General features: G+C 43.5%; 1 protein-coding gene across 1 annotated transcript in view; it reads left to right on the forward strand.

Annotated features, from left to right (window-relative positions):
• LOC147633624 (uncharacterized) overlaps window positions 1–9705 on the forward strand; it is a 53907-nt gene extending 44202 nt beyond the window's left edge. Inside the window, exons 7-13 of the mRNA XM_086806769.1 lie at window positions 8263–8361; window positions 8452–8520; window positions 8604–8719; window positions 8821–8881; window positions 8990–9144; window positions 9238–9319; window positions 9429–9705. Of these exons, the coding sequence (XP_086662895.1) occupies window positions 8263–8361; window positions 8452–8520; window positions 8604–8719; window positions 8821–8881; window positions 8990–9144; window positions 9238–9319; window positions 9429–9524 (678 nt within the window). The 3' untranslated portion in view covers window positions 9525–9705. The remainder of the gene's footprint in view (window positions 1–8262; window positions 8362–8451; window positions 8521–8603; window positions 8720–8820; window positions 8882–8989; window positions 9145–9237; window positions 9320–9428) is intronic.
• Window positions 9706–24919: the final 15214 nt, after the last annotated feature.

Genomic DNA, 24919 nt, shown 5'->3' on the forward strand with positions numbered 1-24919 from the left:
CCCACGCCCATCTCTGTGCTCCTGCACACAACGCCAGCGCCTTGCCTTGTTGCAGCCTCTACCACCTGTTCACCCGCCTGGTCACGTACCGTCCTTACACCCCCCTGCCCAGTCTGTCCTATACTACACAGAGGAACCTTTTTGCTGCCTTGTCCTCATGCTGTCATTGCCTCCAGTACTCGCAGCAGAAGAAGCTTCCTTGACGACGACAGTCATGGAGTTCAACACTATTTCGGGGTTTCCCAGAGATCAGGTGACGTGTGTCTAAGTACCCACTTGTGTCTGTGTGTAGTACAGGGCAGACTGGGCAGGGGGCTTAAGGACGTTATGCGACCAGGTGGGTGAACAGGTGGCAGCTACAAGGCGGCGGGGCACAGTAGGCAGTAGTGGGGACCTGCCCACTAGAGGGGTCAGCTGGGCGGAGCAGATGCTGGCAGAGGCAGGAGGATATCGGCTGGGCGGACGAGGTGGCTGACTGAACACTATCAGCGCCTGCTAGGCGTGGCGATGGTGGACACAGAGCTGGGACAGAGTGCGCCAGGTCGTCTCGTGAAGCTCTGATACCATGCTTGCTATGCATGGTGGTCAGAAGTGGTGCTGCTGTGCAGACAGTGAGACGGAAGAATTATGAGAGAGAGAGAGAGAGAGAGAGAGAGTTGAGCTATGGTGACTGTAGAGTAAACATGATGAAACTCAAGAGAGAGCATATGTTGCACGACTCAATAAGATACTTGATTTATTGTCATCTTACACCAAGTACATGCCTTTTTGTAGGTTTACAACCTTATCTTTTGACCCAAACAAATCACACTCACAAACACACGACACATGTCACACTTATCTTATCTAGATATAAGGGGGTGTTCACACCTAAGCAGGTGTCACACACACATACACATGAATAGGTTTCCACATACGCACATAATCCTATTAGGGGGGGGGGATATTGAAGCCGGTATCCCGTGTGTGGACTGTGCAAGGGTAGAGCCCCTTAGATCAGAAGTGCACAAAAAAGGTCGGGTTAAAGAACACTTTTGGCGTTTTCCCATTGACTAGTGGTTCCTAGTTGTTCATCATGGATGTAGAGGCAATAGTGGCTCTATTTCCCCGCTTGTTGGCAGAAGAAATGAATTGCTTTGAGGCCCATATGGCGCACCTGTACTCGTGTTTGGCCACCTTCCTGCAGCAGGGCAGCCATCATTGGCAACAGCCATGCAAGGATTATGCAAACCCAAGAACTGTTAAGGGTCCAACACAGTTATAGTGGGGGAGTGTTGCCCCAGGTATAACAACATGCACATAAGGAGGATTCCTCACTGCCATCTGAGGAGTTGGCTCTTCACTTTCTTCAGCAGCAGAGGTGATTTCTATAGCAAAAATGACACCATAGGAGGGCATGTAAGTGGATGTGCCTTCACCACCCAAGGTCGTGCTAGAGGATGAGGTCTCATTGGAGATAGCTTTGACTGTAGTTGTCTCTGATGTAACCTCATCAGAGAATGATGATTTATTTGCAACAGCCAGGCAAGCATTTTGCAAACCAAAAAATGTTAAGGGCTTAATGGGTGAGTATAGTTTTAGTGGGGGAGAGTTGCCGTACATACACAACAACAGGCACACAAGGAGGATTCTTCACAACAATCCTAAGTAGTGTTTGGAGTCTTCACTTGTTTCAATAGCAGAGGTGATTTCTTCACCAGGGATGACACCTTAGTGGGGCATGTCAGTGGATGTGTCTTCACCACCAGAGGCCGTGTGAGAGGATGAGGTTTCATTGGATCTGAGCCCAACCTGGCATGGTTTGGATTCTCATTTGTTCACCTCATGTGTTGAGGTTCTTTTCTTCAGCAAGACACATAAGAGGGCTGGCTGATTGGAGAAGCTAGAAGTTGATCCCTAGACTTGAGAGGTCTATTGGAGAAGAGCAACTTTCACAAGCAGGAGGTCTGCTGCATGTCTAGGTCGGGTGGGCTGAGTTCACAGCAGCGTTAGTCTCAGATCAAGGGCATCCATCTGAGTATCATTTACAAGCATTGGAACCTTTTCTTGTACACAAATGTACAGTAGCAATGAAGTCTACATTGTGTTTGTGCTTGCGTTTGTGTGTTCGGCTGCTTGCTTCTTCTCCGATTGGTTGAAGGTGCAGCACTTGCATAGATGAGCTTAATGGTGGCATTCTGGACCTCTTTATTGACATCTAGGCAGGACATTGATTCCCTAAAGCCAAGCGTAACTTTTTTTTTTTCTGGGAAAAAGATCCTTAGTTAATGAAAAAAAATAGCCACAAAGGGCTAAATAAAACCACAAAGGGCTAAATACAAACTCGCCTCATTTAAGGGCGGGAGTCTAATGAGCAAAAGGGGGAAGAGACGCTTCTCCTCCGGCTGGCCGCTCTATGAGGAGAAGGCTATCTCATACACGCGCGGGGCGGCCCCGGGGGGGGGGGGGGGGGGGGGGGGGGGGACAACCACACAGGTGGTCTGTAATGCCAAGTGGGGTCACCTCCTCTATCGGTGAGAAATGGGCCAGGCCTCCAAAGCCTCAAGAAGGCTTCCCACTGCTTCCGCATGTGGTCAGAACCTCCCTGTAGCTTCCCCCACTGGCTGCAAAGGGTGTGCATGATATCGAGCCATATGCTACTGATGGACTCAACTGGCGGAGTGTGGGTACCCTCGATGGCCTCGTTGCATCTAGCTTGCTAAATGTGTCAGGCTGCTATGCTACTACAAATCTCCCATCTCTGGCATAAGCCTGGCCGCCAGTCGCCTATAGGTGGGGCTATGACTGGCACTGTTGCAATACGAGTGTGAGAGACTTGAAGGGCCAGCCCACCCCCATCCTCTTTATATGCCCTAACCACTCTGGCGTAAGCCTGGCCGCCAGTCGCCTATAGGTGGGTCTATGACTGGCACTGTTGCAATACGAGTGTGAGAGACTTGAAGGGCCAGCCCACCCCCATCCTCTTTATACGCCCTAACCACTCCAGCCTTTGTGGCCCAAGCAAGAGTGCCCCATGTAATGATCTGGGTCGATGCCCTGTCCATAGTGAAGATGCGAAGAATCTGTTGCCAAATCTACTGAGCCTTCGGGAAATCCCAGAGACAATGTCGCGGAGACTCCTAAGGGTGGCCGCACCGTGGGCAAGTTGTTGGCCAACCACCAATTGCTAGCCAAGTACCTAATCACCAAACTCATGTGTGCCAACAACCAAAGAAAGAGGGTGATCTTTGTAGGCTGAAAGCTGTCCTAAAGCCTCTTCTAGAAATCTGAACGGAAGCGCTGTGAGAGGTTGTAACTGCCAATGTGTTGCTGCTGTCGGTGTGCCATCTATCTCTGGCATCTGGATCCTGCGGCCTAGCCGCACTGTGTATGCAAAGAAGGGGGCATCCAGAGTCTCCTCCCGATCCACGGGGTCATGCCAAGTCCACTCTCCCGGGTCCCACTGTAGGCGTGTGAGAGGTCAGCACTCTCATATCCCTAGTTGCTAGAATCTCTCCTTGGCCACCTTGGCTGGTGCTGGGTCTATGTGCCCCACTTATGCCCGAAAACCAATCACCCTCACCCTCTGCAAGGTGCAACCACTACAATCCTAAGGGGAGCTCGGATCTCTCTAGTTTGCCATGGGATCCAATAGAAAAAGTTAGCAGACCACTGCCCTCATCTGCTCCGTGGACCACCACGAGAATATCGTGTCTGGTAAACATGCCTAGCCATATTGGGGGGTCGGGTCTGGGATAGGAGTGAGCCACTCTTGAGGGGTAGCTGAGTCGATGTCGATGCTAAGCCTATCTCTACCCCGGACCCCTGTCAGACCTCTCTCCTGCACCTCCCGGGGATAACTGCCTGTGTACAATCCAATCTCCAAGAGACGTGTCTGGTCCCATGCTCAAGGCGCCCCATGATACATGCGGTTGGGCATCCAACATGTGACCACTAGGTAGACAGACTAGGGGTTTCCAGACCAGAGGCTGCCGAAGCCGCTCCTTTGAGGCAACTGGATCTATTTGTCTTAGGGCTGGCTTGATCCCAAGCTCGTAGTTAGCTGGCAGAAAATCTGTCCTCAAAAGCTGGACTAAAACCGCGGGCTCACATCTCTATGAAGATCCATCTGGTACTCTGCGGCCAACGGCCCCCAAGACTCGGAGTGCGGGTGAAATCCGGGCCAATAGGAAATCCTTTCAGGCTTTGAATAGCAGGGTCGATGAGGCCTAGCCCCCCACGACGTGGCTGAATGATCACTCTCCATGCCACCTTGGCTCTGGTTGGCCTCGCATTGCTACCGACCCTTAAGAAGTTCCGGATCAATCGTTGTACCTTGCCAATACATGCCCGAGAAAAGGCCCAGCACGAAGTGATGTACCACATGGTGGCAAGAAGTACTTAGTTCGCCACCACCACTTTGCCTACTACGGAGAGTCTCGCCGAACTCCAGTATAAAAGCTTCTTCCGAATGCTCAGAAGAAGCGGGGCAAGGTGCTGCCTGGGAGAGGGATCAATGCCCACCTGGCAACCAAGATAACGAATTTGGGTGCCCCTCAGTATCCACTGGAAAGCCTCAACTGGCCACCAAGTCGGGGCAGGTGCTAGGCCTACCCAAAAACTACACTTGTGCCAGTTGATCTGCACTCCTGATGCACGGCAGAAAATCTCTATCACCTCCGCGAATCTCTGGAGATTCCCCTCATCTTATAAAAGGAAAGCTGCTAACTCTCAGTCAAGCAGCTCCTCGTGCATGTGGAGGGAAAGACACAATCCCTAAAGCCCGGTCTCGTGGGCTGAGAGAAAGCTGCTCATGGCCTTGGCGACAAATAAGAAGAGGTAAGGTGCCAAAGGACAGCCCTGTCGAACCGAGTGGGAAAGGGGGAATTTGTCGCCATAGGCTCCCTGAATGAAAACCTGGCTGTGTGAGGCTCAATAAAGTCATGAGACTCCACGAATCCACTCCATGGGAAATCCCATCCAACTCATTGTGCCCTCTAGCCACCCTATCTTAAGTTTCTCAAAGTCTAGGAGAAGCACAATGAGGTCCTACTACCGCATCCTGGCCGAGGCTGTCGCCTCCCGGAAGGTAAAGATGCTGTCCAAGATGTTCCGATCCTGAACAAAGCTAGTCTGAGTGTCGTGGATCAAGTTTGGGAGGAAAGGCTAAGTCTCCTGGTGATGGCCTTGGCCAAGATCTATAGGCTATCCCTAGAAGAGTGATGGGTCTCCATTGCCGGATCTCCAATCTGTCACCACCCTCCTTGGAAATCAAGTGAATCAAGCCCTCTGAGAGCCTCTCTGGCATGGCACCAGTAACCATAATCTTATTGAAGGCAGCTTGAAGGCCGCCTTCCATGATGTCCCAATGACGAAGAAAAGAAAGAAAGAGACTGGAAGCCTGTCCGCCCTTGGGCATTTGCCCCTGGGAAGTGCCGTCAATGCCTCCACCAACTCCTCAGCAGTGAATGGTGTCAATAAGGACCTTAGAGAAGGGGGAACCACCTCCCTCGTGTGTCGCCAGACCCTCTCGCACTCATCCACCACGTGAGAAGAGATCGAAAGAAGTCCGTGGCAATGGCTCACACATGGGGGGGATCTGAAACAATAGCTCCATCCTTGCCATGCAACGTGCGAATGCCGTCTCTCCTCCTGTGGGGGCCGGCTATCTCAAAGAAATCCCCTATGACTGTCAGTGGCCTGAGTCCAGAATGAGGCCCGCTCCGCCCAGCCCCTCTTGCGCGAGCTCCGTCTACGCCATCTGTGGCTGCGTTTTTGGGGATCTTGCTCTTCTGCACCTCTTTAAAACCCCTGCATGTCTCGCGTTGATGTCCTGTTGTGCCCCTCCTTTGCTCCAACTCACTGTGAGCCGACCTGCATAGCCTTTTCCGGTCTGCTTCTAGCCTTTGTACGCTCTGCATAAACCTTCAAAATGGATCAGGGTCTATCTTATGGACAAGCTCTCAGGAACTGGGTTGTTTCCGACATGGCAGACCAAGATGCAGTTACTCTTGATGCGGGAAGGACTATGGGAGATTGTCTCCGACGATGAGAGTGCTCCTCTGGCTGAGGGACCAAAGTTGAAAACTTGGAGGCAATGTCATCAATGAGCAATTTGCCATCATTGGTCTTGGACTTGTAAATTCACTCATACATCATGTCGACTTAAATCGACAGCCAACCAATTCAGGAGCAAGTTAGAAGGTATCTTTGGAAACACAATCACTAATACCAAAGCATTTTCAAAGCTTAAATTTTATGATCTTAAGATGGAAAACAATGAAGAATTAAGTGACCATCTTGCAAAGTTCTACTAACCCTCCACCCCCTTGGCTCCTAATCTAATGCACCACGCACCACGTGGCTCCTACAACTTCCTCATACCTGATTGTTGAACATTGGAATTATACCCATCCATACAACCATCAAACCATATGCACATGAGTGAAAAAATTACAGAAATGTTGGCATGTAAATGCACACAAGATGAAACTTGAAGCATCATGTCCATGTCCAAAGATGGGTGTCGATGACGTCCAAAATAGGAGTGTCGATGATGTTATCCTCATGCCATGTACTAGTGGGACCATTATCCCCACAGATGATCCAGTGAGAGGTTGTTGACTAGTAGCTTGAAGAGTCAAGACCCAACATCATCCCGGGCCCCTGCACCATAGATTCCAAAGCTGGCAACATTCTGGCTGAGTGGTGCTCTTCCCCAATCCCTGGAATTAAGATCTTTTGCTGAGTGGGATCCTTGTCTGTTAATGTGCACCCAAGTCGGCCCTTCAAGGAGCTACCTACCCTGTGAACAGAACATTGTCCACATGCGACCTCTGAGGTTTTATGTTCTTATTTGGAAGTGTTGCTGTGATTTGGAACAGTAAGAAGCAGCCAATAGTTGTCTTGTCGAGTATAGAGGCAGAGTACAAGGGTGCTGCTATGGCAGCTTGGCTTCAGAAGCTACTTGGTGATATGGGTGGATCCATGGATAGGACAATTGTCATTTATTGTGACAACATGAGTAGCATACAATTGGCCAGCAACCCAGTATACCATGCTAAAACGAACATAGTTGCATTCCGTACCCGTACTCATTCGATGTGTACCTTCAGTGCTTTTCGTACCACTCCATACGTACCATACCTCGTACGAATAAGGTCTGCGTACCAAATATGAGGTTCAATGTACAACACTTTTTTGGCCCGTTTTTTAATTATTTTAGTCAATGGTCATCGCTCAGTAGTTAATAGATTAGTTTTCATTTTAGCATTACCATTTTCTTTCATGCTATTTTTATATGGATGCTAGATATTCCTTATTTTACTATATATATATATATATATATAGTAAAAAACATGAGCATACTTGAAGTACTTATCTTGATACGTACTTTACGTACTCGTACCGTATACGTACCATACCGCACTGTACCTAAAGTACTCAACCACTATGAGAACGAAGCACATTGAGGTGCATTATCACTTTGTGAGGGAGAAGGTTCTAGCAGGTGATGTGGATCTAGTATATGTCAGCACAAAGGATCAGGTGGCTGACATCTTCACGAAGGTATTGGGCACAGAGAAGCTCCACAGGTTTAGGAGCTTACTTGGAGTGTAGTGTGTGGAGTTGAGCTCTAGAGGGAGTGTTGAGATCTCGAGCTCAACTAGTGCTACGACGAACATTGAGGACCCGCCTAGGTGACAGCTTCCACACTTATGCCACTGGCATGGTTGGTGAGATTATGGTTGATATGTTGCGAGTGGATGATAGACAACCACTTTGGAGTACTAGAGTTATGGCATAGTTATAGCGCCAGCTTAGGTTTACACTATGGACCGACCATTGTACGTTATTGTAAGAAAGTACTTTTCCTTTATGTATGTACTCTTATCTTTTAGTTATATGATTATAGAGAAGAGAAGGAGATAGAAGAAAATTCAGCCATCTATTTCTCTTATGTCTTGCTCTTTCTTGTGTGTGCGTGTTTTCTTGCAAGGAACCCGAGCTCTTTTTCTCTCCCCCGCGTTCTCTTTAAACGTCTCAATGGTGTTGGCAACACGCTCATCATATTGGGCAAAAAACGACCTTGCCAATATAAGTTTAGACAACTATGATATGGTCCAAAGTGGGATGTTTTTTTCTTCAGTTCGACATAAATCACTTAGAAGATGGAACTGTTGTTTGCTATCTTGCTAAACATCTTGATTTTATATTCAAAAACAAAATTTATGATGATATGTCCCAGATTAGAGAATCTGATTAACTTCTGAAAATTCTCAGGCTTTCATCAGTGGGGGTGGTGTTAGTGACGTCTATCTGGTCATGGCTAGAACCGGCATCAATGACCCTAAGGGCATTACATGCTTCCTTCTAGAAAAAGTAAATTTGTGTGATTGTATGCACTCGTTTGTATGCATTCCCAAGTAATTCATGTAGAGTAAGTTTTTTCCTTGTTGTTTCCAAAATCAGGGTATGGAGGGCTTATCTTTTGGCGCTCCAGAACACAAGCTTGGCTGGCATTCTCAACCAACAACATCCGTGAGAGAGATTTCTTTGTTTTTTTTTTCATTATATGCCTACGAAAATTTTGGTTCTGAAGTTTTGAAGCATGTGCAGAACAGGTCACATTAGATGATGTGAGGGTTCCTTGCACGCGTATGATTGGGAAAGAGAGCCAGGGGTTCAAGATAGCTCTTTCGGGACTCGATGGTGGCCGGATCAATATTGCAGCGTGCAGGTGGTATGGCCTTGTTGAAAATGTCAAGCATACTTTCTACTAGTTTTTTCACTCTCTCTAAATCTTTCTTTTTTTAAACAAAAATAAAATAAAATCGTCAGTGTTGGTGGTGCCCAGTTCTGCCTTGATACCACTGAAGAATATGTGAAGGGGCGGAAACAAGTGAGAAAAGAGCCTCTCAACCGGGTGCTGTGTTTTTGGAATGCAGCTCGTTTTAATGTTTCTAAAGCATTGAATTCTTGCATTTGTCTCTTGTTGTCACGTTGGCAGTTTGGCAAAGCCATCATAGACTTTCAGAATACTCAATTCAAGCTATCTGACATGATTACAAGAGTGCAAGCATCTCGATTGATGGTAGCACATGCAGCTTCAGCTTTTGATGCCAACGCACCTGGAATTACTGCTACTGTAGCCATGGCAAAGCGGTATGCTGAAAATGTTGTTGAGTGTGGGCCTTTGAAGGATACTCAGGTTAGGTTTGTGCTACTTATGCTCTTTTTTGGCTTTTTCTGGTGAAGGTTTGCCACGGAAGCTTGCTACAATGTTTGCAATGATGCACTCCAACTTCATGGTGGCTATGGTTATCTCAATGATTATCCAGTATGTTACGTATCAATCAACCTCTGTTAGTATGCTAAAACAAGGTTATTCAGTGATTAGGCATTGATGTAGCTCTTTTTCCTTATTTAAATTGGTTCCTCACTTTCAGATTGAGAGATACCTGCGGGATTTACGGGTACATACGATTCTAGAAGGTACCAATGAAATCATGCAGCTGATAATTGCAAGGCAAATGATGCATTAGCACACTTCAACTGGTACTCTGTATATTTCTGTAGTCTACCATTTACTGTTGATCACTGCCTCATAAGAGCAGCAGACAATCACTCTTCCTGAAAGTGTAGCCTTATGTCTAAGTCCTCTGGTAAAATTGTATCATAAGAAAATGCTTCCATAAATCAAGTGGCAGTGCCTATTTACATGCCTTTCAAATGCTTTTCATTGTTACAACTAATCTTGGTGAGAGGAGAAATAAAAAAGAACTTCTCCACAAACTTTTGCACAATGTTGTTTTGCTCATGGTCATCGGCAATGTCCCCAAGGCATGGACTATACAGTGAACTTTGTGCCACAGAGGCTCCTGATGCTAAGCTAGCTCCCACACTCAAAATAAGTTGTGCAAGGGCTGCTGGGAGGTTAACTTTAACACAAGGTATTTATCAGTCTTAGCAACATTGTGTTGAGAGCTATCAAGTTACCCTGAAGTGCTATACTTGAATCTCATTAACTCATCCAACTGGCAAGAAATGCATTATGTACTTACACTTGCATGTCTATCTTGCCACCATTATTGCATTGTATGCATCTACTATGTTGTTATGAATCATCAAGTTGTCCTAACACATTCGTATCACATCCATTGTTTGATGCAATCCTTTTTTCCTTTTAAGGTGGGATTTTGATGTAACATCTCCATTGTTTGAGCCATCACCACTGCATGCAACTATACCAACCAGAAAAACAAAGTGCTGTACTTGAATCCCACTAACTCATCCAAACCGGCAAGAAATGCATTATTTACTTCACTTGCATGTCCATCTTGTCACCATTATTGCATCATATGCATCTACTATGCAGACATGAACCATTCACAAATGCATTCATATCACATATGCAACCCAATGTTTGAGCCATCACCGCTCCATGCACATTTACCGACCAGCAAAACAAACACTATTGCGACCACTTTGATTAATTAGGTAGCCTTTTGATAGGTAGTTTGGGGCAATCAATCAAAGAGTGGTGAACTAATTTCAAAGAATGTGAACTTTGAAAAATGTGAAACGTGGTTTAAAGAACTAGGAAAGAGAGAGAAAAAAAATTTCCCGTGTGTACCCTTCAAGCTTGTGAAGGATCCTCATGTAGGCTCACGAAAGAAAGCTCAAAATTGTTCTTCTTGGTAGAGCCCCCCCCATATGGCAATGCAGAGCAGTGCAGGAAGTGTCCCCCTTAGCACTTCTCCTCCTTCGTTTCTATTAGCTATTATGACCTCTGCATTTCCTTTCTTTCCGGGGATGCATGCTATTTATTAAAACAATGTGCACCTCTACCAAATCCTCATTGCTTACATTCATCTAATGCGAATAGTTATTGGCCACTCTGCAAGCAACCCGCACTCCACAAGCGCCGGCCCTTCAAAACGCTCAAGCAGCACCACCGTCGATGCATTTAGGATACCCATTAGTTTTGCAGTAATAAAGCACCCATTAGTTTTGCAGTAATAAAGCAGCCCTCTGAACAACAGCTCACATGGTTTTTCCTCACGCTCAGCAGCCTACACTAAAGGCTAGTACATAGACATCCGGCTTCAGTACGCAACCAACTTGATTGAGGCGTCCATCTGCAGGCAACTCTCAGAATGGCCAATAAGCACATCTCCTACAAATCTGCAGCTCAAACAACTGGTCCAGTATTTACTCCAGTAGCAAACATGCACATTTTCTCAGGCAGCTAAAGCACATTCTTGTGTAACCTCAGGCCCATCAGCAACTTGGCGCACAAAGCTCTGCAATTCCAACAACGGCCACAGAAAGAGAGAGAAAGACACAGTAGCGCCTTCACGCTGCACAGCAGCAATACTCGTGCTTCTTCAGTAGTGCGGCCACTTGACATTAAGGACTTTTTTTAATTTTTTCATTATGGACTTTTTCTTCATTAAGGACTTGACAAATAACATTACTACATTACTTTACTGTGTGTACAAAATATGACATTCTTGTCTCATCTATTTTGAAGGTTTTTGATTTATTTTCAAATTCAAAATGAGCATATTTCTCCAGCACTGAAAACAGTGAAAAAGTCATTTCAAGCGTGGAATAAATCTTTTTTTAAGTGAGGTCCAAGGTGCATTAACTATCCCTGTTTGGCAATTTGAATTACTCTCACATTACAATACTTGCCATTTCTCTCAAACACTATTTTCACTATTTTTCTTATGCTCTTCAAGCTTTAAAATGGCTTCTTCCCGACACCCTACTCACACTATTACTTGTATATTTCATAACATAAAAGAAGATGAGGTTTGGAAGCCATTGACTTTGAATGTCAATGATTGGGTAACAATGCTTCCATCTTGTAAGGGCTCTCATAGAGTGAAGAGAACTCAACGAGAGGACATTAGAAACTATTGAAAAGGTCGCATCATTACATTCAAGGTGATAGAACAGGGATGGTTTGCAAAAGTTCAACATGTTTACATGACCAAGGATATATTCTTGAATCCTACAATGCAACCATCTATGCATTTACACTGTAAGTTTTGTGATACAATCTCATATTTTAATATGTATTGTTATTGCCTAGCGAATAATAAGCATATAGCTATTTGATTTGCAAACGTGTTTCCATCAACATGTGTTGAATGACAGCCTGTGGTGGAGAGTTTACGTGACATTTCAAGCCATTCATAAGAAAATTTCGCATACTCTATATCCTCAACAATCATCATCTTTTTTCGGCGGAACGGTTAGTTTGTTTACTTTGCATAATATAAAGTTCCATCTAGAGCAGGTTCATATGGGGAGCTTGAAGATCTACCCATTCTTCTTTTGAATTCACTCAATTGGGAGATCCCAGATACATCAACAATTTTAAGCTTTAAAACCAAAATTTCACAGGACATCAGAAGAAGGCAATGACACCAGAAAGGATCTCAAGGAGAATAAGGCTCTCATTGTTTGTTCCTCTTCATGTGTTTGTTGCTTGTTTCAGGTCCTTGGTGTTGCAAAGAACAACAACTATGTGGCTGAATAGAAGGTTGGCTGAACAAGATTTGGACTCTGTTCTTGGAGACATGTGGAAATAAAGGGAAAGCTTTCATCTAGGTGACACTATAAGGTGCAAGGCAAGTCCCAATTCTCATACCAAATAGTCAATCCTTGGTTTTAGGGTATGATTATAGGAGGTGGAGGCAAAGTCTTGGTAGCTGGATCTCTCTTGACTCTGAAGAAAAATGTCCAAAAGTTTGAAATAGAGATCAAGGTTTTCCCTTTTCAAGAACCTAGACCGTTTGTTGTTAATGCTAACTGGACCTTAAAAGATATAAGAGGGTTCAAGATCAATGATGATGCCATTGGAAAGAGGGTTGAAAAATCAATCCCTTGTATCAAATATATGCCCGCAAATATTGTAGCCTTTGAGCCATTATCAATGAGAAGAAATGAAGAGAATTGATGAATATAGACATATTTTTTTCTCAAGTTTAATCATGTATTTGTGTGTCTTAAAATTCAAGTGTTATCTTAAATATGTTATATGATAGAAAATGGTACAGTGACAAGGCAACGTCACAAAAATATGCTTTTCATTACAAAAAGATATTTTCTATTCTCATGACAAGATGTTACATTGGGATAAACTCAAATAAGCTCCATAAAATGGAAATATTTTACATCGGGATAACTCAAAAAGGCTCCATAAGGAGCATGTGTAATGGGCTTCTCACATAGACAAAAATCATTGGGTCTCCTTAGTTTGTTGGGTTGCAACTATGACATTTTGGGCCTCTTCAGATGAAGGCTCTACAACTGGGACATTTTTAGGCTCTTCAAATTGTGTATCTGTCTGTAGCTTTGGATGTCTAAGCCTCCCTTCCCCCCTCTCCACCTCTCCATCATCTTTAGTGGCTCCAAAATTCACTTGCCTTCTGGCAAGTGAATTTTGGAGCTTTGGATGTCTAAGCCTCCCTTCCCCCCTCTCCACCTCTCCATCATCTTTAGTGGCTCCAAAATTCACTTGCCTTCTGGCACTTGAAGCTTCCCTGGCCTTTGATATATTCTTCTTTCTACCCTTAGAGGAAGTCTTTTTTGAATCAGAGAACTTTAGAGGTACACCTTTGTCCTTTGGAGTGTGCTTGGAGGATGGCTTCTTGGGTAATTTTTGGCTCTGGGAATGACCATGCTTTAGGGAAGAATACATGGGCATCTCCTTGCTACCTTTCTTCTTTATCTTCTTTGCTTTTTGTGTCTTCTCTTTTTGTTCTGGAAGTGGAGAATCTGGGTTATATAGGGAGTAATTGTTTTCTCAAGAATGCAAGAAATGCATTTCGCCCTGACCCACCAAACCCATGACTCGAGATAGTCATGCATCTAGAAAGTGAAAAAAACATTTAATTAGAAACTGAAATTAAAGCCAAAATGAAGAGCACAAAAGTACTATAAACTTACAGTCAATGAAGGTATTATGTATTTCATTTCAATATATCTCCAAGCACTGGCAATAACTCTCCATCCACAAGATGTGGAGTTTGGCTCAATAGGTACCTATTAAACAAGCATTTCTTGAATAACAGAATCATAATGCAACAAAGGAGGAAAGGGGGATACTTGGTAATAATCTCACTTGCTGACTTAAATACTTTAAAGTATTCACACTTTGGAGATCTTCATATTTCTTTTCCAAATATGCAATGATAGCTTTGCATGAGCTGAAATTTGTAAAAAAAGACATTATTTGATAACACAATGTAAAATTTTAAAAAATAATGATAATACGACTCAGAGTTTGCTTTGACCAATACTTCCCCTTAGAGAATGAGAGTGTATATGGATGCATGACCTTAGGATAATAAGGCCAATTAAGAATAATGAAGACATTTTGGGAGCTTAACAAAATGAGCTAGACACATGAAAGAAGAGACTCTTAGGAACAATATTTAGATAAAAGAAGATTTCTACCTAGTGAGGACACCACTTTGTGAGAGAGAGGAGGATTTACTTAGAGATTACCTCGAGATGAGGACATCTCAAATCGATCGGTTGTCGCCGATCTTATGATGTTTGATTGGTCACCCTAACGCTATCGTCCCGCTTTGAGGGAACAACCCACTAGATGCTTGGAGTTGGACCCATCTAGGTGGATGAGGTGCTTTCTTTCGGGTGTGAGGGGGGGCAAGTGGTGCAAATAAAAGCCAGCTAAGAGGCACATCCCTCGAGGGGGTCGGTGTGGGGCTCAGTGGAGGCTCTGAGTTTAAAACGTCACTGCCACGCCAAGGATGAGGGAACTAGGGACCCACCTAGTAGTTCTCACCAAGCGGGTGAGTGATGTTCGGAGTTCTAGACCCCTCCATGAATAATTGCTACCGTAGGAACCATGTCGCCCATGTTGGTGCGAGGGTTGTCTGGGAGCACGTGAATAATGTAATGAGCAAGTGATACTGTTATGACTGTGTTTGAAGATCCATTTGTTTTCAAATGTTTTGGAAGAACTGTCTTAATGAATCAGTGTGAGTGACGGGGAATAATTAAAGAACCTATTTTTATATGTTTCACAGTGTGGTAGGACCTAATTAGATAACAAAAATGATTGGGTGCGTGGATGGATGGATGCCCCGATGGCACCATCCTATGGATGGGTGGACTCGATGAGTCGAGTAACTTTCCAACATAATTATTATTTATGATCCGTAATAGAATAGTGCCCAAGCAAGTCCGTTTTAGGAGAACGACCTAGTGGTCGTGCCTCATAAAGAAAAGAAGAAAAAGGCATTGGTTTCCATGTACCAAGTGCGGACTTGTTCCATCCTTGATCACACACATTGAGTGCCGATTGATCAGAGGAATAGATTCCTATATTAGAATAATTACGTTTTCCCCTACGAGATAGAGTTAGGTCTCTTAGTTTGCTCGTATCCTTGTATTTCCAAGAGATCGAGGTGTCGTTAATCGAAGACAAAGGGGACTTAGCTACCTATCAAAAGGATCCCCTTGAGCCAAACTAGAGCGAGGACCTTACAAGTGGTATCAGAGTCGATCTTAGTTCCTAGGATTCGTTTTTCAAAGGTTCACTGTCAAGGGATTAAAACAAGTGATTGTTTATCATATGAGGACGAATCAATCATCTATACTAGCCATAGAAGTGATTTGAATATCCTCACATGTTGAGATAATCATCCTATGAAATTGTGCTTGTATCTTTGGGGTGGCACACGCAAGATATTTGTACAATAAATTTGAGAAATAAAATTGGGGAGAAAACCTTTTGAGGAAAAACATAGGGTGATCTAATTAAGAACTATGAGTAAATAGAAGTTGATTGGTGCAATATTCATGTGAAGTAATGTACATGATGAATAGAGGTATTCTAGGAGACAATGCAAGGTTATGCATCTTGCTATCATAGGTTAGATTGCATAAAGGATTGATCCCCTTACGTTTTTCCATGACAATTCATGAAGTACCATATTACATGGGGATATGGAATGAGGAATTCATAAGGTAGAATTAGGGATAATAAAGAATGGGTTCATATCATATAAGAGTGTATATGGATGCATGACCTTAGGATAATAAGGCCAATTAACTTTAGGATTATGAAGATTTCTACCCAGTGGGGACACCACTATGTGAGAGAGAGGAGGATCTACTTAGAGATTACCTCGAGATGAGGACATCTCGAGTCTTTTTAGTGGAGAAACGCTTGTTTAAAAGTGGCAGCTACAAATTGTAAATATGCCTTGCAATAGTGGTGGAGGAAGGGACATGCTATATTGAGAGTGAATTGGGGGCATCACTTCAAACATGGATTGCTTGGTGGGAGGTCCAAGAAACACATTTGAGTTCATGGTTTGTGACTCGGGAACAAGATGGGCCATTCTTTCCAGCAACAAATCTTGCAGAGATCAAACACTCGAGCATGAGGGTTGTTGTTAGAAATAGAAAACAAACAAAGCAACTGTAGTGGATCTTACTGTGGTTGTGCTTCAGGGTACCCATAGTAACGCTCACTCGGTGGGAGGGTACACAAGAAGTGGACCAGGATTGTAAGAGATCAAGGATCAATTTCTCATGAGACAAGTAGGGTCATCCTCTACAAAGAGGTTGATTGACTTGACGCATGTTGCAATGGATGAAGTTGGTATTCAAGGTGAGAAGGCTATGCAAGAGCAGAGGTGAGTGTGGCGTAAATGGCCTCCTTTGTCAACACCGCGAGTAGTGCTTGACAATGATAGCCGTAGGCCAAAGTATGTGACATGCACGGTAAAAAAAAGATAGAGCACAAGTGTGAATGTGCTAGAAAGCCCAGTAACCAATATCAAGGAGAGAGAAATAGCAAGGACATTGTGGGCTATTCGTAGAGTGGATGCCAAGTCCAAGGTCACTTGTTTTGGCCTGCTTGAAGAATTAAAACAATGATGTGGTGCATTAATTAATCATTCAGGAGCGACTCCTGAGAGAGGTGTACTAGCACCATGCTTCTAGGGGCGTCATGTCTACCCTGAATCCAGAATTTCACACATAGTGGAGTGCGTGAGGGGTTTGTATGGTTTTGTGCTTCTACAAGCACACATTGTTGGAATGTGGACACAACATGTGTCATAGCTTCCCTCGTCCAGCACCTGGAGTGTGGCCTGTCGGGAACAAATCTCTCATGGGTTGAGGTGGCCAGTCTTGAAAGGGTCGGCTTCTTGGAAATAGATAAAGCCACTACAAAAATGAGTACAAGGGTGACAGTGAGCGTGGGATCGACACCAAAAGTCCTAAGCTCATTTCGACCTAAGTATCAAGGTGCAAAGGTGGTGCGTTGGCTTTCAAAGCTTACTAAAGAATTTCAAGAGAATGTGGAAAAGGGACGCTCACTTGTTGCTACCATTGCAAGAGAAGATATTGTCATATGTAATGAGTTTCACATGTTTCATGGGAGCACACTGAGAGGTCCCGTGCAGCTGGGGTGCATTATGTGGTGACACTCGCAGAGTTTCCAGTCTGCTCATGTCCTAATTTTTAGAAGAGGGAAGCAAAACATGAGGCGTACCTCCCCTGCAAACACATGTATTATGTGTACCTATAGGTTTTGAATCTAGATGCATCTGTCCACGAATTCATGCACCAAGCAGCCTTGACAAAGGTAGAGTTATTCCAGGCACTTTTCGGTTGTCGTTACCATGCAAGGCTCAGTGTGCCATGAGATATTATCCCTTGATTGCAAGCTCTGACTAGATCAGGAGATGCCATATAACCCTATGCCTCTAAAATTTTGTTTTGCCTAGGCATGGTGTATGGGGGGTGCCTCTGCAAGTTTTGGTTGGTATTGTTTGCTATTTAGGGTTGCGGATTTATCATAAGTAAAGCAAAATGGCTGCTTCTTTTTGTCGGCAAAAATATAGTTATGGAATTTTGGTAAGCATGCTATGACATAATAACTCCTGTGTTCTTTCCTTGGTGGATTCTTTCCTGGGGCGAGTTTCTTTTTCTTTGCTTAGGGTGGTTCATAGACAATTTAACAATGTTCATGTGTGAGAAGATTAGGATGGAAAAGACTGCAAAGATAAAATTTGCTTTAAAGAGTTAAAAATATTGAAAGCTTTCTTTTTGAATTCGGTTCAAACTTCACTTGTCCAGCACTTTCACATGTGGGAATGTCTCTTTTAATGCTTCTTTGCCTATCTAATAATATAGAAGAGTGAAGAACAATAATGCATGGTGACATGCACAGTTTTCCTTTTGCACTTGCTCGAGGCAGGGCTTGGCTTGTTTGCGGTTGCTAGTGAAATGGGTATCCTCCATTTTTTTTTGCAATTAAACCCTTTTTGTCTAGAATTTTGATTAAATTTTGTTGTTGTTGTTGTTGTTGTTGTTGTTGTGTGTGTGTGTGTGTGTGTGTGTGGTTGTTGTTGTTTTTGTTGTTGTTGTTGTTGTTGTTGTTGTTGTTGTGTGTGTGTGTTGTTGTTGTTGTTGTGTGTGTGTGTTGTTGTGTTGTGTTGTGTGTGTGTGTGTGTGTAAGTGTTGTTGTTGTTGTTGTTGTTGTTGTGGTGTGTGTGTGTGTGTGTGTGAAAATGAATAAAATTAACATACCATGGGAACCCTCTCCTTTGCATTTTGATAACATTAAACCCTCTATGTTTTACTAATTGATTAGATTACCATGATGTTTTTTTTCCAACAAACGTGTTATTGAGTCTTCAAAGAGAGGGGGAGGTAGAAGAGGCCAAGACAAAGTAAGGCAGATTTGATTTCAGAGTCTCTGGAGGATAACATGGAAGGCTCTGAAAATAATGAAAGAGTTGATGTGGGCATGAGAGAAGATGAGGCTACAGAGAACAACGAAGAGGAGTAGTTGAATGAGCAAGAGGCAAGATTTCAAATTGTGACCTATGTCTCATGTCCGGAGGTGTTGAAAGAGGATACAGTCAGGGATGAGAGTAGCATTTCCATGTTCCAAGGTGAAGACATTCTCAAGGTCAGAATAGTGAGTTGCTTTGAATGTCCTCCAATTCTGCTTTGTCGGATGATTCCATATGCTAAAGTCAGAGGTTTGAGAGATAATATTTCTGGTTTGAAGATCTCTTTTGGGAGAGAGAGTTATGTGCCAAAGAAAGGTGTCTTCATTGTTTCAGTGTTGACATGTGATAGAGGTGAAGCTTTAGTTAGTGTGAGGACACTATGGCAAGCTGGGATCCGATATTACTTTAGCATTTAAAACGTTTTCATATGCAATAAGACAAGGGCATAAGTAACAAGCATCAAGTGTCTATGAATTGGATATTTTGTGTTGGTGAGAGCATAATGTGGTTTCCCCTTAGGTCTAGTTCTTTAAAGATTTACATAAGAACTTGGAACCAATCAGGTCATCTTTATCTAAGGAATAGTTGAGAAAGGTAGAGATTAAGGAAATGGATGAATTGACTAAAAAAGTATAATGACAAGATTGGAAATGTAACTTTTGCAAATAGCTTGGAAACGTGTCTTTCAACAATTTGCACACTTTTTTTTATTTCTCTAGCATCTTATTTTTGTTTTTTTTCCACTGTTTTTACCGTGGATACATTTTGAATATTGTTGATCCCTCTCTTGGTGGGGAAGAGTAGTGGAAGAGAGTCTTGGCTGAAGTGGCTGGGTGAAAGCTTCGCCACATTAGAGAAGCTAAACTTGCTTGCAATGTGTGATATTTCCAATGAGAAAAAGTTATATTGGTTGTCTCTTTTTGAGAAGAACAAGGCTACTAAATTCATGTTTTCCCTTCCAAGAGGGGACCATGACTTAAAGTAATCCTCTTTCTCTCTCTCTATTATGAGTACTTTCTCATGTTGTGAAGAACATGAAATGAGTATATAAATAAACAAATCTCACATAATATTAGAAATGTTATCATTTTGTAGTAGTTGGATTCAAAGAGAGATTGTGTTGGAGAAGATATTCTTGAAAGCTCAAGATGTGCTTAAGGATTTCATCGATGTGCCTAGTGGAATTGTAGTTCCTGTCGAGTACCCTTTTCTTGATACAAGGAGGTGAGGATTGAGAAAATAAAGTTCTTGCTTCATATAGTTAGGTGTGTGAAGGGAAAAGAGAAGGGAGCTGATCTCAAAACTCTAAGAAAGCTTGACTTGATTCAGATGGCTTCTCAGAGATTAGTGCACAAGTATACTATTTTAGGGTGGTCTCTTGTATAGGCAGTTCTATGTTTGTTTGTTGATTTCTAAGTTGCTCTTGGTAGCATGTGTTTGAAATTATGCAGGTTTCCACTATTTTGAAAGAGAATGGACACATTATTGCTCTACCTCTAAGGGCTAGGCAGTGGTTGTCGATCACTATAATGAGGCTACCACAATGTGTCGTCCTTACATGCATTCCCTTTCAAAGTGGGAGTTAGATAACTGTCCATGGTGGATTGATATGGATAGGCGTGAAGTACTAGAGTGAGAAAAGGAGAAGCAAGAGGCTACCACAATGTGTCCTCCTTACATGCATTCCCTTTCAAAGTGGGAGTTAGATAACTGTCCATGGTGGATTGATATGGATAGGCGTGAAGTACTAGAGTGAGAAAAGGAGAAGCATGCACAATTCAAGAAGGAGGTGGAACAAGGTGGTAGGAGGGACACATCTGCAGACTTAAGTGCATGGTAGGATCAATGTGTTCTATTTTGGATACAAATTGACAATGATATGTATTGACTATAGGCCTATGTATTGGTTTTGGTAGGTTGTGAGAAACGTCGACATCGAGTTGAGGAGCCTTAACCTTTCAGAGGATAGGGAGCCTATTTATTCAGAGGATAATAGTTCATTTCTTGGTAAGAAGCCATTCCATCTCATATGTTTCTTAATTATATAGGTTTGGTGTAGTTGGTTAAAATGAGGTGACTCGGAAGGGAGTGCGGACAACACTTTTGCTGGCGAGTGCTTTCTAAGAAAAGAAGCGCTCTTGTCTATGTTCCTAAGCATAGCATGGATTCATTGCCTATTGGGTTGGAGCATTAGCGTATAGCCATTGTTGTTGATAACATTCCCATGTACATAGAGAATCATGAGCATGTCTCATGAGATATCAGCCTCAAGGTAGAGAGTGTGTGAGGAAGAGAAAACCTGTCGGTGGGTGGGTAGCACATTTTATTTTTCTTGATCTCCCCTTTGGTGGATTTCTTTATGGTTCTTTGCCTCAACCTGCATGGGATATGATCACAGAGGAGCATGTGCAATATGGGATATCAGTGGTGGTAGCCTCTTTGCTTTCTGATCATGGATGGCCACTCATTATGGCATCCACCGGAGGTATGATTGATATTTTTTTCTTGTTGGCACGGAGAACCTTGGTGTGGTTCAAAGAATCAAATTATAACTTAGTTGCTTTGCTTTTTGCTTTTAGGGCATGCCATAGGGTGGATTAAGCGGTATTGTCATGTATCTGATCTTGAGATTACTTATTGTCATGTAGTAGCATCACTCTGCCTATGGCTATGTGGAGCTTGCAGGATCTATGTGATAGAGGTATGTCCACTCTTCTTTTGCATACATTCACTATTGAATATGTTTTTTTGTCTTGTTTTAGGTCCTTGCAATATAGCACATCTACATTGTTTATGATTCACATACGGGGGATGGATCCACATGTCTATTTGTGGGAAAATGTACCTCTATTTGAATCCCTTCAGATGCGGCCATTGGAGTCCGTTGCATACCATCATTTGCCACCTATAGAGCAGTCGAGGGCTAGGGGACCTGATGGTGCTGAGTGGCATGGGAGCATGGAGATCAGCCATACATTCATGGTTTTCTATTTGGATCTCTTGTGCCATGGTGGTGATATAGCAGTGGAGTTGGGTTGCGGTGGCATAGCCCTAATCTTGAGGGCATGTCTTCAGATTGGTTGCATGTGTATTTTGATGGATGTGGGCGATGGGGTTATCACGTCTTATGGGTAGCCTCTTCTTCACAGAAAGAATAAAGCTGGAGGTGAGAAGGCCAATACTTCACATATTGGCAATGATATGGTGGACGTACTAGCGGGAACAATCCATATGACTAGTGAGCGCTCAACCTTCACCTTGTATTCATTGGCACGATTATTACTATTTCTTTACTATTATGATATTTTTCGGTGGATTGCCGTGACTCTATTAGTATGGATTTGTGAATTTCATGGGAATATTGGCTATGTCTTAGGTGTAATTATTGTGATATTTTACTGTGTTTGGCACTTTTCAATGCTTTTTGTTTTTTCACTGTCGTTGATTTATATATCAACATTTTTTGGTTGGTGGTTGATTGAAAGATGCTTTGAAGGGAGATGTAATTTTTCATTTGCTTGGCCTAAAGTTTCTTCTTGTTATTTTTTGCATAGATGATGACTTGGCCTAAAATTTCTTCTTGTAATTTTTTGTCTATGTGAAGTATGTTGCCACACCAGAATATGCTTAGGCAATTGCAAGATGCATGGTAGGTGATCCTCAATATGATCAGGGATGTAGAGATCGCCAACATTACTGCCAAGACATTCTACACTATATATCCAGGGTTATGGTGTTTAAAATCCACCAAGCATTGCCAATGCTTCATCAAAGACCTTCCCTTGCCTTCTGTTTCACTATTGAGCCTTTGCACTATTCCATAGCCTCACTATCTATTCTCTCTTTCGAGAAGGCAAAGAGAGAAATGCGCTTACACACATCTCAAAATATGAGGCGTATCTCTTCCATACCATGCGCTTGCAAACAAGTAGTGTGAAGAGGAGGAGGAGGAGGAGGTTCTCTTCCATAGCCTCTCTCTCTCTCTCTCTCTCTCTCTCTCTCTCTCTCTCTGCGAGAGAGAGAGAGAGAGAGAGAGAGAGAGAGAGCACAACAACACTTCAAATGTAGACAACAATGGGTACTTACCCGGGACCGGCAGAGCTGCGGATGCAGAGATAGAGGCAGGGACCGCGGATGTAGAGTAGAGGCACGGATTGAGAGTCGTGGAGGCACGGGGGTGGAGACAAACGAGCCGATGTGCAGGGACGATCAAGAGGCACTGCAGCGCGACGAGCAGAGAGGGAGGGAGAATAAAGAGTAGAAGAGTTGCTAGGGTTCCCAAGAGGAAAATAGGGAAAGGGAGCTAGGGTTCCCAAGAGGGAAAGAGGGCCAAGAGATAGTCTGCCCTACACGGGTGAGGTTTGGGAATGGGAAATCCAAGCTGTGGTGGAAAGGTGGGATTGCATTCATCGTAAATCAAACCATACATGCATCTAGGCATATCAACATGGGTGTCCCCCTCCTCTGGAAACTTGAAAGAGATGTGGGTGCACTTTGACCATGTTCATAGGGTTGCTGGTTGGTCCACTATAGGTGCTCATGTTTATGATCCTTTTCTACAAGAGTTGCTAACCATTAACACCTGTGAATTCAAAGTTGAGCACAGATTTTTCCAAATAGAATTTTGGAAGATGTTGAACGAAATGCTACAAAATTGTGGTTTTGACAAGCCTGAGTTTCGAGGATTTATGGCAGATGAGGCAAGTGCAAAAACTGGATTGTTGTCCACTCTATGTATTTTAGAGGGAGACCTTGTCCAAACAAAGGACGCTCATGTGTGTTTCATTGGGAGCAAAGCATGGTGGCCCACACAAAACATTATATTAGGTCACCTTCCCATGAAAAACACAAGATGTTATGTAGAAAATGGAGAAATGCTTGTTCAAAAGTGGCAGCTACAAATTGTAAATATGCCTTGCAATAGTGGTGGAGGAAGGGACATGCTATTGAGAGCGAATCAACATCGCTTCAAACATGGATTTCTTGGTGGGAGGTCCGAGAAACACGTTGGAATTCATGGTTTTCGACTCAGGAACAAGATGGCCCATTCTTTCCAACAACAAATCTTGCAGAGATCAAACACTGGAGCATGAGGGTTGTTGTTAGAAATACAAAACAATTGTCATTGTACAAAGCAACTGCTGTGGATCTTACTATGGCTGTGCTTCAGAGTGCCCATAGTAATGCTCACTTGGTGGAAGGGTACAAAAGAAGTGGACCTGGATTGCAAGAGATCAAGGATCGATTTCTCATGAGACAAGCAGGGTCATCCTTTGCAAAGAGGTTGATTGACTTGACACATGTTGCAATGGATGAAGCTGGTATTTAAGTTGAGAAGGCTATGCAAGAGCAGAGGTCAGTGCGGCGTAAATGGCCTCCTTTGTCAACACCGAGAGTAGTGCTTGACAATGATAGCCATAGGCCAAAGTATGTGACATGCACGGTGAACAAAAGACAGAGCACAAGTGTGAATGTGCTAGAAAGCCCAGTAACCATTATCAACAAGGAGAGAGAAATAGCAAGGACATTGTGGGCTATTGTAGAGTGGATGCCAAGTCCAAGGTCACTTTGTTTTGGCCTGCTCGAAGAAACAAAACAACAATGTGGTGGTGCATCAATTAATCATTCAGGAGTGACTCCTGAGAGAGGTGTACTAGCACCATGCTTCTGGGGGCGTCGTGTCTACAAGCACACATTGCTGGAATGTGGACATAACATGGGTCATTGTTTTCCTGGTCCAGCACCTGAAGTGTGGCCTCTGAAGGAAAAAATCTCTCATTAGTTGAGGTGGCTGGTCTTGAAAGGGTCGGCTTATTGTTGGAAATAGATAAAGCCACTACCAAAATGAGTACAAGGGTGACAGCGAGCGTGGGATCGACACCAAAGGTCCTAAGCTCATTTCGACCTAAGTATCAAGGTGCAAAGGTGGTGCATTGGCGTTCAAAGCTTACTAAAGAATTTCAAGAGAATGTGCAAAAGGGACGCTCACTTGTTGCTACTATTGCAAGAGAAGATATTGTCATATGTAATGAGTTTCACATGTTTCATGGGAGCACTGAGAGGTCCCGTGCAGCTGGGGTGCATTATGTGGTGACACTCGCAGAGTTTCTAGCCTGCTCATGTCTTGATTTTCAGAAGAG

The sequence above is a fragment of the Cibotium barometz genome, chromosome 12 (genome assembly GCF_041138505.1).
Source record: "Cibotium barometz isolate CiBa-2024 chromosome 12, ASM4113850v1, whole genome shotgun sequence".
Classification (NCBI taxonomy): domain Eukaryota; kingdom Viridiplantae; phylum Streptophyta; class Polypodiopsida; order Cyatheales; family Cibotiaceae; genus Cibotium; species Cibotium barometz.